The sequence below is a fragment of the Syngnathus typhle genome, linkage group LG1 (genome assembly GCF_033458585.1).
Source record: "Syngnathus typhle isolate RoL2023-S1 ecotype Sweden linkage group LG1, RoL_Styp_1.0, whole genome shotgun sequence".
In the NCBI taxonomy this organism is placed as follows: domain Eukaryota; kingdom Metazoa; phylum Chordata; class Actinopteri; order Syngnathiformes; family Syngnathidae; genus Syngnathus; species Syngnathus typhle.
The window spans coordinates 8,372,608-8,387,298 of NC_083738.1; the positions used below are offsets into that span (position 1 = coordinate 8,372,608).

At 41.1% G+C, this 14,691-nt stretch overlaps 2 protein-coding genes across 5 annotated transcripts; one reads left to right on the forward strand and one right to left on the reverse strand.

Annotated features, from left to right (window-relative positions):
- Positions 1 to 5: 5 nt before the first annotated feature.
- On the forward strand, positions 6 to 1,971 carry nxt2 (nuclear transport factor 2-like export factor 2). Its single transcript, XM_061280609.1, has 4 exons — positions 6 to 169; positions 293 to 379; positions 1,185 to 1,329; positions 1,435 to 1,971. Exons 1-4 carry the CDS (start codon positions 32 to 34, stop codon positions 1,617 to 1,619), a joined length of 555 nt encoding a protein of 184 aa, XP_061136593.1. The 5' UTR covers positions 6 to 31; the 3' UTR covers positions 1,620 to 1,971.
- Positions 1,689 to 12,844, reverse strand: acsl4a (acyl-CoA synthetase long chain family member 4a). 4 transcript variants are annotated; one of them, XM_061280580.1, is made up of 16 exons: positions 12,735 to 12,820; positions 10,713 to 10,756; positions 10,109 to 10,595; positions 9,801 to 9,978; positions 9,605 to 9,714; positions 8,922 to 9,060; positions 7,666 to 7,816; positions 6,567 to 6,690; positions 6,390 to 6,461; positions 6,178 to 6,317; positions 5,889 to 6,061; positions 3,764 to 3,838; positions 3,464 to 3,652; positions 3,275 to 3,389; positions 2,793 to 2,950; positions 1,689 to 2,706 (listed from the first exon to the last, which is right to left on the reverse strand). In XM_061280580.1, exons 3-16 carry the CDS (start codon positions 10,460 to 10,462, stop codon positions 2,549 to 2,551), a joined length of 2,136 nt encoding a protein of 711 aa, XP_061136564.1. In that variant the 5' UTR covers positions 10,463 to 10,595; positions 10,713 to 10,756; positions 12,735 to 12,820; the 3' UTR covers positions 1,689 to 2,548. The 4 variants fall into 4 exon arrangements, with proteins under 4 accessions (XP_061136564.1, XP_061136578.1, XP_061136570.1 ...); XM_061280594.1 differs by lacking the exon at positions 12,735 to 12,820 and having other exon boundaries at positions 10,109 to 10,342; positions 10,465 to 10,595; XM_061280586.1 differs by lacking the exon at positions 12,735 to 12,820 and having other exon boundaries at positions 10,109 to 10,345; positions 10,465 to 10,595.
- Between the last annotated feature and the right edge of the window lie 1,847 nt (positions 12,845 to 14,691).

A 14,691-nucleotide genomic window follows, 5' to 3' on the forward strand; every position in this document is an offset into this window, starting at 1 on the left:
AGCTACATTAGCAGGAAGTAAATAAGCGTCTATGCCACCGTTAAGCAAGCGTCAAATCAAGCAATTTGAAATAATACAAAGAACATTGCTGTGTTATACGTCTCTTGCTAACGCTTTTATTTCATTCCGAGACATAGCATACATTTTTTTGCTCATGGCAGCGATGCTGGTAAGCTACAAATGAAACTTTTTTCGGCAACCGCCAGTTAGCCTCTTGCTCGTAGTATTTGACTTGCACGTGTTCATGAATAATAACACAAATTTGTTTGCAAACCGTTTCCCCATCCCGCAGGATTTCAGGACTCACGTGGACCAGTCTTGCAGGTATTCGGAGGAGTTCGTCACCATATACTACGACTGCATGGATAAGAAAAGAAGGGTGAGTGGCTGTTCAATTGGTGCAATGACAATGTAAATTATTCTCAAACCAGCTCTCTTTCGACATCTTGGAATTATTTTAGAAAGAGTTTTATGAGATTAAAATTTTCGAGGTTACAAGCTTTGCTGTCGCAAACTGACTCACTATTTATTCCACTTCAACCTGAAGTCTATACATACACACACACACATATATATATATATATATATATATATATATATATATATATATATATATATATATATATATATATATATATATATATATATGTGTGTTATACATTAACAAAACCATATTTACACTAACAAAAACGTGTACACTGAGATTTTTAAGTTTGGCAATTCTATTGACAATGTAATGTACATGCATACAATTCAAACGCACATGTCCAACTGTTCAATGCTTCTATGCGTTATGTACATCCGTTCCCTTGACAACAAGGTGAACCGTAAAATGCTCAACAGGTGGTTAATCCATGAACTAACCAAGGAATTAAAGGATGCCCACTTGTTTGCCTTTCTGTGACTCTTCCAGTCTTTATGTCTCAACTCAGTTGCCACTTTGAGAACATCATGATGTCATCTTGTGTTGAAATAATGTATTGGTCCATTCTCAGATCAAATGCAAATTTTGCCATTCAACATACTGGAGAACAGCAAGTTGTACAACTAAAGTGGACACAGAAACTTTTTTACTGTTACTTGGGATTATTTGTCCTTGCATTGTCTGTATACCAGTAGGTGCTTTCCTGTCATACGATCACAGTACTGTACGGCTTTCTGACCTCTCACTACTTGTTTCTCAGAACCTCACCAGACTCTACCTGGATAAGGCGACCTTGGTGTGGAATGGAAACACTGTGTCCGGACTAGTTGCCCTGGGAGAGTTCTTTGAGGCACTGCCCTCTAGCGAGTTCCAAGTCCAAACACTGGATTGTCAACCAGTTCACGGTTAGTGACGTCCCAAATGGGAATACAAATGGATTCCTTTGAAGGCTGTATACAGAAAAATCATCAGCTGTTTTAAATATCACCTGTGTATTCCTTGGCTCACAGATCAAGCAACTCAAGGTCAGATGACTCTACTTGTAGTCACCGGCGGAACAGTCAAGTTTGAAGGGAACAAGCAGCGTTTCTTCAACCAGAATTTTCTTTTAACGGCTCAGCCGTCTCCAAACAACGATCAACCCGTGTGGAAGATTGCTAGTGACTGTTTTCGTTTTCAAGACTGGAATAGCTGATTGTCCTCAGCTAAATTGTCTTTTGATGTATATAGATTTGTAATGGGAAGAGGGGGAATGAGATCCACATTTAGTATGAAAAGGGTTTTATTTTCAAGAATAGCTTGAACAGTAAGGCCTGTGATTAGGATGGAGTAGTTTGTGTACAGTATACAAACAAGTTCATGAAAATACAAACAAACACCATACTGACTTGATCAGTTTCCCCTTTACAAAGGCTAAAGGTGTAGCTGCTACCACCAAGCATGGTCTTTAGCCATTTATCGTGAACAAAGTAACCTGCTCAGCGTGTGCTGAAAGTGCAAGCAAAAATCCTTTTGGCATTGTCCCAAAATAAAACATCTGCTCTTGGTGTTCCTGAGTCATTTATGGTTGGACATTTGGTCTTTTTCAGCATTGACATAAATAGCAAGAATAAAATTAGCCAAAATAAATTAAGTAAAGGTTGTCAAGCATATCTCTGGATAGGGGGTGTTGATGACCTAACGCTCCATGTAAACCTTTCGCATGGCTGTCGATACATTGAACAGTTTGTGAACAAAACGTCACATAAAACCACTGACGACAAGTGCTGCAGACTGAAGGCACAGTAACATCAGTACTCCAACTACAAAAAAGTATCGTTATCAGTAATGATTCAATGACTGTAACACAGGCAGCACAGTATTAGCAATGTGTGGAGGAGTGAGTTTTTGTTTAAGGGTTCGTTCCAAAAAACCAGTAACCCATGGTCATCTTTAACCATCCTACTTCTACACACCAGTGGCACAGGTGGATCAAAAGCTGCATCTTCTGTGTTCACCTCATTTTCATTTAAGTCCATCTGGAACACAGACAGCAAAAAAAAACCACACACTTCACAGGAAACTACAGGGAAAAAAGAGTGGCCAAGCTGAAATGAAGCCTCTTGGCTGGGAAAGAGTGCGACTTTATTTGCCACCATACATCCTCTCGATGTGGTGGCGATAGTGGTTCTTAAGCTCTTTGCGCTTTAGCTTGAATGCATCTGTGACAAGACCCATCTCAGGTGTCCATGGCTCTGGGCTCAGATGGACCTTCACAGGAGTTTCAAAGCGCTGGAGTTTAACTACAAGGATGAGAAGACAGGTTCAATGACATTGTGTCAAAGGTAAAAGAGATGGAGATAGAATCGTCCTAAGAGTATGAGCTCACTTTTAGCAGCAACCGCCTTGATTTCATTCAGGACCTCTTTCTCCATGTCATCGTGGGTGCATATGTCCTCCCAAGATGCATCCAGACCCCTCTGCTTGGCCAGTTGCATCAGCCGCTTCTGGTTGGGAACCACAAAGCTGATCACGTAGTTCTGGTCACTAATGGGTAGGATAAGGAAGACAGGGAAATTAATTGAATACACGCCGCATTCAAAATATGTTAGTTGGAAATGGGGGCGAATCGAGCCAACGACTCATGCGTGCCAGATTTTATAGCTGCATCAGTTGACTGATTCATGAAGACTGCTGCCACCTTCTGGTCACTTGCCCTCACTAAAACGGAACATTTCCTTCCCCTTGTTGCTTTTCCTGTGCAACAGCCACACCTGGTTTTGGCTTTTGAACATTTGGGCCTTGAACTTGGACAGAAGCCAATTCTCATCCTCTTTGTTGGCACATTTGCAATGGTTGCATGTGACTCACCTGTTTGCGTAAACACAAATGTTGTCGATGAGGGAGCTGTTCTTCAGGGCCGACTCCACCTTACCGAGAGACACGTACTCGCCCGCTTGCAGTTTGACCAGATCTTTTTTACGGTCTGAACAAGGATATAAAAAAGAGAAAAAGTTAACACAAGGAAGCCAATCCAGTCATTTTTGTGATGATACATACCTACTATTTGGAGACAGCCATCTGGGTACACCTCACCAACATCACCAGTGCAAAACCATCTTTGACCACTCTCGTCCACAAAAAAGTCCTCATCCTTACTCTCGTACTTGAAATAGCCCATGGTCACGTTTGGGCCGCCAATCAGGATCTCGCCTCTAGGGTTAGGGTTATCTTTGCTGGTGTAGCCGCCTAATTAAAGTAGAAAATGGAGACATCCAATAAGGCAGCAATAGACGGACGGATGTATCACTGGAATGTGCAACAAGAGGCAGCAAGTCTGTTCCAACAGACATACCGTACCTTCAGCCCAGTCCCGCAGTCTCAACTCACAGCAAATAAGTGGCGCCCCAACACGGCCGGTGCTAATGTCTGCAACTGTATGGCAGAAAAATTATTTTGTGCATCATCACTATATGGCCCCCCTCTAAAATTATTGGAACAGCAAGGTCAATTTCTTTGTTTTTGTGTTATACTGAAGACATTAGGGATTCATATCAAAAGATAAAATACAAGTTCAGAAGTCTAGCTTTTGTTTTGTAGTACATAGACAGGACCTTTTTGTTGAAGCAACCCATTTTTAAAGTGAGTATAGAAATAGACATTATGAAATTAACTTAAAGTGAATGACATTTATTTTTTGGTGGCATATGCCTTACTTGCGAAAACAGCATTTGGGTGTTTCTTCATAGCTCTCATGTTTCTGGCATCAGTTGCTGTTGAACTTTTGACTAACCTGTTTAACGTTTGTTGCTCTGTACACCAGTACGTAGTTACTTTTTCAGGACATTCCAAATTAATTGTACTGTTGTTCTATCGGATATGGCAATAAAACTGTTCTAATGGTTTGTGAGTCAACTGAATTTCTACAGAAAGACTGCAAAGTCAAAAGCTAGGAAGTAATGTGCATTTTAAGAAAAGGTGTTTCTGATCCTCAAAGTAAAACTGGTACAGATCCCCTTGATTAAAAGCAGACACGTTCTAATTGTTCCGTGTTTGCGCACATTTCTGGAGGGACGGGAACTGTTAATTGCAAATCCAAGCTTTTACTTTCTTCATAAATATTCAAGTGCGTTCTCATGTTCATCTGAAAGAGCCTGTAAATTTTTTCAGACTAATTGCCAATGAGACATTGTCTGCACAAGCAAAGGAGTGGCACTAAGAGCTGATAGGTGAGGAATTGTCAAGAAACTGAGGGAATGCAATATACTGTATCTGGACACACAATTAGCTAAACAATTAGCGAATCATTGGATTTTCATATTTTTATTGTTTAATAAAAGCTTGGCTTCAGTTCACTGAGATTAACCTGGGAGCTGCTCCTAAACTGAAGTTCTTGATTTGCAATCATTTCAAGCCTTGTTAAACTGTAACAGATGTATCCTTTTTGTCAGAATTTCCAGTCGACTAGTCAAGGTCAACAGTCTCTCTCTGACGTTCCACAATGTTTGGAAGGTAACACAATGAGTCAGTGGTCAAGTTCTTCCTTTAAACGTAACCGATTGAGAGAATGACTCATGTGCATATCATGTGCGAGGTACACACTGTAACTGAAAGATAGACTTCTTGCTGGTTGCTTTATTTTTTGTTCAAGCAAAGAATGATTTCCTCCTTTGACCATTTTTTTGGCTAGTCTTCAAACTCTCCACATCCGCTGCGGTCAAAAAGATCTACTACACTATACACAATTGTTTTGCCGAAATCTATGCTCACATGGACAAAAAAAATCACTTGTGAAGCACTATTAGAAAAAGACGAGGCTGGGGGAAAAAAAAAAGGCTGCTTCCGTCCTAATTCATTCGATTTACATTTGTGCATAGATATGCTGAATGTCCGTCAATGTTTAAACAAAAAATAGAAAAAGTTGGCACTGCCATTGAGTGGTTACATGATTGAAATTTGAAAAACAGTTAAACCTTTTGTTGGAATGCTTGAAGATATATTATCAGTGATTATACACGCAATATAAATACATGTGTATTGTAACGTTATGGCCCGAGGCCTTTAAGGGGGAAGGTCTTGGTTGCTTGCCTCCAATTATTTCCTGAGCCTGCTCGCCCAAGTAACCTGCCGCCTGTCTCTGTGCGGTAAGTAAGAGCCAACCAGCGTGTGGGTGCTCATGCTCTCCACCATCTGTCAGCAGGGTGCCACTGATGCCTACCTCATGGGCTAAGAATTCCCTTCTGTTTGCACATTTAGTTACTTTAGTCTTAGTTTGTTATTTCTTTGTACAATGTAACCATTTTGTGTGCACTCCATCCTGACAGTATGTATTACTTTCATGATAAAATATCTGTGCTGACTGGCAAGAACATCAATAGACAGATAAACAGATTGTTTTTGTTCTACCAGGCAAAAGCGTGCAAGTCCAGAGCCAAAACACACCAAAAAAAAAGTCTGATCAGTGGTTGTGTGATTACAGCCTTACCCTCAGTGATGGTGCCTGCTCCACAAGTTTCAGTGAGGCCATAGCCTTGGCCCACGGGGCAGCAGAAGCACACATTCATGAACCTCTGTGTAGCCGGGGACAAAGGAGCTCCTCCCGACAGCATCAACCGCACTCGCCCGCCCAGCAGCTTCTTCACTTTTTTAAACAACAGGCTGCAACAAGGACACGTATGTGTCACACCTTATAATTTTATCAAGTTCAACCTGCTACTCTGCATGTACTTTGCGAGTAGCAACATGAAAACAGTTGTTGCAAGACAATTCCTTACGCATTGCAGAGAGGTGCGTCGTAGCCTCTCCTGATCTGCTTTAGTTTGTATTGGTAGCCCAGGTTGAAGAGCATCTTCTGAACATAGCTCATCTCCTGCACTTTGCTCATCACGTTCTTGTTTATGCGATCCAGAATTTCCTATTTGGTGGGGCAAAAGAAGAAACGATGAGCTGAGCAGGGGAATAGAGGAAAAACCAACATGATTCTTACCGGCACAGCTGCCATCAGTGTGGGTTTAAGCACAGAGGAGTCTCCCTTGCTTCCTCTTTTTATTTTTGAGGACTGGAAGAACAAGAAGACACAAAATTAACCCACCGCATAGAGCCTATGACAACTAAGTGTAGCAAGCACACAAAATGACTGAAGAAGACCCTGCAGAACATTTACCTGATCTGACAGTGTGTGGGGGGAAGAGTAGCCTATCGGACACCCATACGTGACACAGCTGATCTCCGCAGTCATCTCCAGCACATGAGCCAGAGGCAGATAGCCGATGTAAATATCCTTGGGCCTGTTTAGGCACAGAAGTAAAAAGAGGTGAGATCTGTGTGGCCACATCTTGTGTTGTGGTTGGAAAATATTCAAGCACAGTTGGTGACCCCTGAGCAAGCACTGCCCATGACAACCAATCAAGAAAACAATGACCCATTTTTAGGTAAAGTCAAATCAAAATTGTCTTGTTCTATGCGCTCCACATGCTGTTCTGATTAATATTGTTCAGAGAAAATAAATAAGGCTCCCGTCAAATAATCCACCTGATTTTATCCATCTCAGGGGGTGGTTAACCTTAACATCAAAGTGCCTAGTAGTGCCGGTAACTGTTTCTGGTCTAAAACCACAACTTCCTGAAAAATGGTGGGGACACAGTAAAAGCTGTGATGGGCATGGAAACACATCTTCAGTGCTGTATATCAGGGCTGCGTGCCAGTATAATCAAACCATTTTTTGCTTCTTTCTTTCTAATAACACGCTGTGCCATCTCTGCCATGCACAGTCTCTATTGTCAGCACGTGAGATTCTGGCAATTCTGTAACTGAGGGAATGAATGAATGAATGAATGAATGAATGAATGAATGAATGAATGAATGGGACAGCAGATGATTTAGTGTCTGTTTTGCAACTGCCAATTTGGATTTCAAAAATGTAAGGGGCTTCTGACTTTCGTCTGGGGGATTCATTCTGTAGTTAGAAGGCCAGGGGTCGGGAACCTATGGCTCGCGAGCCAGATATGGCTCTTTTGGCGATGTTAAAAACATTATTAAAAATAATGCATTAGTACACTCAAAAAGTCGTTGGTCTTAATTAAAATACATGCATTTAATTGTATTTAACCTATCGCGTTTTTTATTTTATTTTTTATTTTTTTATAAATGGTATGGCTCTCACGGGAAATTATTTTAAAAAAATGGGCCTTTATGGCTCTGTCCGCCAAAAAGGTTCCCGACCCCTGCCTTAGGCTATGTGTTTTCGAAATATTTGAACATACCCGAGTCCAGGGATGCGATCACATTGGCCTGTCATTCCTGCAATCAAATTACTGTGGATAATCATGACTCCTTTTGGGCGCCCAGTGGAGCCGCTGGTGTACATGACCACAGCCAGATCAGACGGCTCCGGCTTCACAAGTTCCTTTCCCACTGCAAAACAGACACATCCTTTTAATAAAAACAACAACAACAACTACATTATTTACTGTTGGTTTATGCACATTCCCTACGGTGCAAAACACAATATGGTAACTTATGAAAGAAAACAAACAGATGTGACAGAAACGGCACGTGGGGAGTCAGCCATGAAAAGGCAAACTGGTTTTCAGAGGTTGAAGTGGACCTAAGTAGAGATGTCTACATACATTTAGAAGCTGGTTGAGCCTCCTTATTTTGACATTTTAAGCGATGTATTGACAATGATTTCCAATGGACAAATTGCGATCGCTCCCTCAAATGACCACCAAGACATGAAGGGAGGGGAGGGGCCGTGGCCATATTCCTCATTAACAGTAAGCATTTTTAAAGGTTTCATTATTTCTACAAAATGAATGGGCTTTTTTCATTTCCCTGATCAAAATATTCATAAACTGAGCTTGTAGGAGAAAAATGGACCCTGCTTGCTTTTGTCTCTCTTTTAACTTACAAAAACAAATCTGGCTGTAGATACACAACCTTAAGTTAAAAACTATGATTATAATTAACGAGTGTGCAATTAGCACAAAGGTGCAACCGATAAACTGAGGACGGCTGGACTCGGATGCAACGATCAGGAGTGACCAGAATTGACCTCTTGGAATGAACCACAAGCACTACTGTTGAAACTCTAAACAGGGCACAGAATCCAAAACAAACTGGAGTCTTTGCGAAACATTGCTGCTGCTAACCCACGGTTATTAGAGTTCTTCTCATTAGGTAAATAAAACGGAAAATGTTTACAGGCAAGGACTCTGAAATTACGGACGGAGAACCTGAATAAAGTAACAGTGACCAGAGATAAATAATCATTTAACAATTGGAAATCAAAGCCACTCAAGTGGACAATCAATAAAATATACTTCAATGTGTTCTGTGCACAAATGGTGTTTGAGTGTTTCGGGAATGTAAACAGCCAGGTATACGTTTTTCTGCTGCTAAGCACAATCACAAATAACTAGAATTTGAAGTTGCTAAGACACCTCACACATTCAAACTGAGTATGAGAATTTCTCTTGGTGCAGTATTGTACATGGTCAAGGTGTGACAGAACACTCACTATTTTCAGGCAGTGCGCCCAGATTTTGCACTTCTTGCATACTGTGGATAGAGAGTCCTGCCGGGTACCCTGCTGTGGTCACTTTCTTCTGGTCCACATAGATTATATGTTTCAGTTTGGGGATATTTGGAAGCACATTCTGGACAAACAAGAGCACAAATGGGGAGTCAAAATACTTTCAGAAAAGATTTTTTCTTTGCTCTGAATCTGCTCATGTCTCTATGTACAGGACACCACAGTTTCTCTAGGAGCTTGAAGTAGAGTAAAAAGAGACTTGTAAACTGAATCCTCAAGAAATTACACACACACGGTGAGAAAAGCTGTCACCACCAACCAGAAATTTAAGCATGGAAGTAAACCGCGAGAGGGCAAAGCATCCCGACATTTTCTTGTTTTATTAGCTTTGAACATGCCAATTTCAGTGCTTATTTGTTAGGGCTTATATTTGCGAGGAAGCTATTTGTACAAAAGCCGGTACAACTGCAAATGTTGGAAATAGGCCTGTTTAATTTGCTTTGTGAGGGAAAACTAAAGCAAGTTCAATATTTAGAAATTCATATTTATTTTTTGTGGTGATTATTTGAGACTCATTGTCTATTAGGACAACCACTATTTGGAGTGTATAGAGCAAGTTGAGAGGAGGCAAGGCGGATGGTAATGATGATGCAGAGGGATAAACTCACTTTTAGTTTTGTCTCGAGCAGTTCCACACTAGTGACAAGATGAGAAACTCCAGTTTCATTCAGTCCAAATGCAATCGCCTCCTCTCCCAAAGTTGCATAGAATGTCACCACTAGTGAGAAAACATTTTTTTTTTAGTGAACATGTATACGCTGTGTTTTCGACACAATTCACAGGAAAGAGAATGTAAATACGCACATGGGAAATTATGCCTAAAGCATGTTTGGGCAGTTATCATCCATTCGGCTCTGGTCTCGCAGAAGATTGCAATAGTGCTTTTGGGTTTCTGTCCGAGGGCTGTCAATCCGCTTCCAAACTGACTGGCGAGTGAGTCAATTTGGTTGTAGGAGAGCCATTTGTAATCACCAAGGATCCGCTAACGGGAGTCAATACACAAATACGAAGCCATTAGTCATCAAAAACTGTACACAAAACGAATAAGGTTAGCCTCAAATGAATAAATGACATAGGTTAGCCTCAAATGAATAAATGACGTATGTACTAACTTTTTTAAAATTTTTCCCATTGGGCTGCATCTCGTTTTCCTCACTCAGCACTTCTCTGGTGCCAAGACACGGCGAATCTCCAAAGCGCTCCACTGCGAATGCGAACAACTTATCTAGAGTGTTCTTGCCCGGCAGGTCTTCCTTGGCCAGCGTGCCAAAGTGGTCCACAGAGCGATAGGGTCCCTCCGCGCATCCTGAAGTGGAGCGAGCCTTGACCCGCTTGGACATGGCGTTCTTCTGGCCGGCACCGGTCATGTAGTACCATGGTAGGAAGGAGAGGACAGAGTAGAGCCACACCACAAGGTGGACTGGAAAAAGGAGGATAGACTGGACAGTATCTGACTGGAAAGCCATACCGTGGTGGATGTGATGGGGAGGGATAGGGATGCTTCAAATGGGGTAGGGAAATGCTTAAAAGGCTAGGGGAGAACTATGAAGCCCAGCAATGCCGCGACGTCCACGGTCCCTCAGATCCCAAGGTATTGAACTGAAATTAAAACATAAAAGCCTGTCACAAAAGCAAACAGTGTTATATTTGACACCTAATCAAGAAGTGTCAATATGCCCTTTCAAGACATGGGAACTTCAGCGCATAATTCAAGACCTTTTAAGCTTTGAAGTGCGTCCTTGTCCTCAGCCTGGTGCTCTCTGATGGAAACAAAATCAAAGGAAGTTTTTCTATCAGAATCTAAGGAATTTTATTTTCTAGTAATTCTGGTGCCGAGCACAGAAGTCCAACAATAGACCACCGGGGGGGGGGGGGGGGGGGTCATTCCGCCACTAGCTCTCCAGCACTTCTTCTAAGGACCCCAAAAAGGGTGTGTACTCTGAACTGCTGTTCAGTGCATAGGCACAAACAACAGTCAGGACCCGTCCCCCACCCGAAGACGGAGGGAGGATACTCTCTCGTTTACCAGGGTGAACCCCAATGTGTAGGCGCCCTGCATCACAAAACCGGACAAGCCCTAGATTTTACATTATGTAAATGACAAACTATGAGAATAAGGAACAGAAGAGCAGTAACACATTTTGAATAATGACCAAAGGATAAAGCATTTGAATAAATGCAATTTTTTTTGACACGTGATGATTTGATATTTGAAGAGAGAAAATAATTTGAGTACGGCACATCCGATCCATTACAACTACGAGAACCATAATCAGATGTTTTAAATCACACCTAAAAATGAATCGTAACTACTAGATAAGCTACGCTACAGTTTAATAGAAGTTAGATTCATGACTTTTTGATACAATTTGAAATGACATTGAAGGCCAACTTCTCTACATCCTCAGTCCCTCATAGTCCTAAATTGCTACATTACACATATGACTCACAGATGTTCTTAAGAATTGCTATTTTATTGTTTCCATTGTGATTGCGCAATCTTACCACAAGAGTCATTCTGTAATTTTCTGCATTAGTTATTTTTAGGTTTGAGACTAATTACAATAAAAAAAACTCTACTTAGCCTTTAACATTCTTTTGACTTTTGAAAGATTGATTTGAAAATGTAATGCCATTTAAGGTATTGTTTTTAGATTCAGTCCCCTTCAAGACTTAAAGGATCTGAGAGCGGTGAGATAAGTTATTTTAGGAATACTAATTTTTAAAAAAATCATTCACAAAATTATTCATATTTTTTTATGGCAAGTTTGAGGAAACAGTACATTCAATACAAAAGGATCCAGGAAACTTCAAGCATACTTTCCAGTTATTTATCTTCAAGAGACGTAGTGATGGTTGTTTTTAAAGGATTATAAAGTTGAATTGAGTTGACTGATCTTTCAAAAGAATGATGTCAAAGTCTGAATCAAAGTCGGTTCTGTGAGCAAAACCACACAATGACCAACATTCATCAGCATCTGCAAGACCCGTCAGGCTGAACCGCAAAAAAAAGTGTCCACTGTATGTAATCAGCCAAGGAACTTGGAATGGATGAGCGTCTTCCAACCAATCACAGCACGCAGCCCATCGTGCGAAGGTCAAGCTCGCCTCCTCATTGACCTCACAGGTGATGATGACCCGGCAACTACGAAACCGTTTTTAATGCGGCAAGATGCTAATGAAATTGTGTCAAAATAAATTGTCTTACGGCAGCCGTAACAAAACGTACCTGAACTATCACATAATGACTATGATCGGAAGTTAAAACAAGACATAAAAGACTCGACTGAGTCTGCCTTGAAGTGTACACGTCACTGCGTTGTGGAACATTGGCTGACTAGTATTTGTCAAGTGAATTAGTCAATGTATTTTTACGTCAAAGATGCGACCTGAGTAATCAGTCTCAGCATTGCCACATTTCCCGTTCACTTGCGCCACAACACAGACTCACCCCACGTTATTTGTAGTTAAATATAAACACGTCGGCCTTGTATTCATTTTCAAAAAATCGGTAGCAAAGAGGACAACAGCCGCCGCTCGTCCAAGTGTGCCAGCTCGGCTTTGAGCAACCGTTGATGCCCGCCAACGGAGACGAGGAACAGTTTGGTCGAACGCTATTCTACGCTTCCCTCTCAAATGAACCGCCACTTCATTCTACAAACAGATAAAGCCACTAATAAGATTAGTGGCCAGCAAGCGAGTGATAGCCATCAATTGCCATGCTGGCCCCATTCTTACCTTTGATAACGGGAACCCGGCGAGTCGTGACTCGTGTCTCCATTCACAATGACCGACAGTTACCTCCTCGAAGGACTCGGAAACACGGAACTACTACGTCATCTGATTCCATTTCTCTCGACCAATGGGAAGGGGAAATAAACGTAACCCTCTCAACCATCTACACCCCAAGTATTATATGAGTATGTGTAAGTGTCTGATTTTGCCTCGCGTGCACACAAACACATTATATTATTTATTTTCTTCTTATTTATATTCTTATTATGATAAAGCATTTATATATATATATATATATATATATGTAGAGAGAGAGAGAGAGAGAGAGAGAGAGAGAGAGAGAGAGAGAGAGAGAGAGAGAGAGAGAGAGAGAGAGAGAGAGAGAGAGAGAGAGAGAAAGAGAGAGAGAATAAAAAGAAAATAATAAATAATATAAATGACTAATAAAATATATAATAAATCCAAAGAAAAGGCAGATAAAAAACCTTGTGGCATTTGCCAAGGCGTATTGCCTGCTAAACAGATAGATGCTGGAAAAGTGGCAGAAAGTGAATCTTAAGTTGAATTGCACTACAGCGCCCGCAAATGGATGCAAGATTCACCCAGAAAATCAGGCATGAAAATCATTGAACATATTTGAAATAGAATTAAAGAGGAAGCTTGGAAGACAAACCCAAAAAATCTTGATGAACTCTGGGAGGCATGTAAGACTGGATTCTTTGCTATTCTTGATCACTTCATCAATAAATTGTATGAATCATTTTTGAACCGCATGGATGCAGTCCTTCAAGCTCATGGAAGTCATACAAAATATTAACTATGGCTATAATAGCAGAACAACTTCATTCACCAATGATGTGACACATTGTGTTCATTAAATGATTCATATTTCTGCAGTGAAGCAAATTTATTTTCATACATTCCACCTCGTTTGCCTGTTTTATGTTTTAACAATTCACAACCACGGTCCATTGGCTGTTGACCGCGATTCGCCCGCTAAACTAAACTGCCCTTACACCAGTTTGTAAACCCTGTGGAGATTTTCTTTTGTGTTTTGGGGTGTTCTAGGTATTGAGGGGGGGCTATGTGACGCACCTCAGGATTATTTATAATATTTAAGCCTCTCACCAGCCGGTGTCACTTTTTTCCTTTGTTATTGTCTTTGTTGCTTTGCTTTGATGACTTTTAAGTTTTGCACTTATTGGTTTTCTTTGTGGCGCCGTTGTGAGTGGCAGCCTTTTCTAGAAGCCTATTGAGTTGCACTCATGTCATCAGTATGTCTTTTATATACCCACTCTGTGGTATGAACGCTGCTGGAAACCTGAATTTCCCCCAGAGATCAATAAGGTATCCATCCATCCATCCATCCATCCATCCATCCATCCATCCATCCATCCATCCATCCATCCATCCATCCATCCATCCATCCATCCATCCATCCATCCATCCATCCATCCTTTTAAAGGAATAATTTAAGGCCGAATATTGCACGCCCCGTGAGAGAATTTTATTTCATTACACACGATCATGACTGGAAAGCACATGCACCTCAGTGCAGAAGGTCTTGGATTCGAATTCGCCCTATGAATTTCCTGTAGAATCTGTACGCTCTCCCCGTGTCCCCGTGTTTCTCTCCGTGCTCTGGCTTCCTCCCACATTCCAAAATCATGCATTGGAGGTGAATTGAACATTAATTTTCTATAGGTGTGATTGTCAGTGTGAATCATTGTCTGTGTGTGCTGCCTGCCCCCTAGTCAGCCTTTCGTAACACAAATCACTATAATCAAATAATGACTCCAAAAATAATTTCATTTGGGGGGCATAAGTCAGCTCTCAGCTCTCCAGTTTTGGGGTTCAAATCTCATCTGATTGTAAACGAAATACTTAATGGATCCTCAATTAGCACATTTTTACTTTTTAGTTTTGGATTTATGGAAAAACATTGTGTAGCATCTGTAGG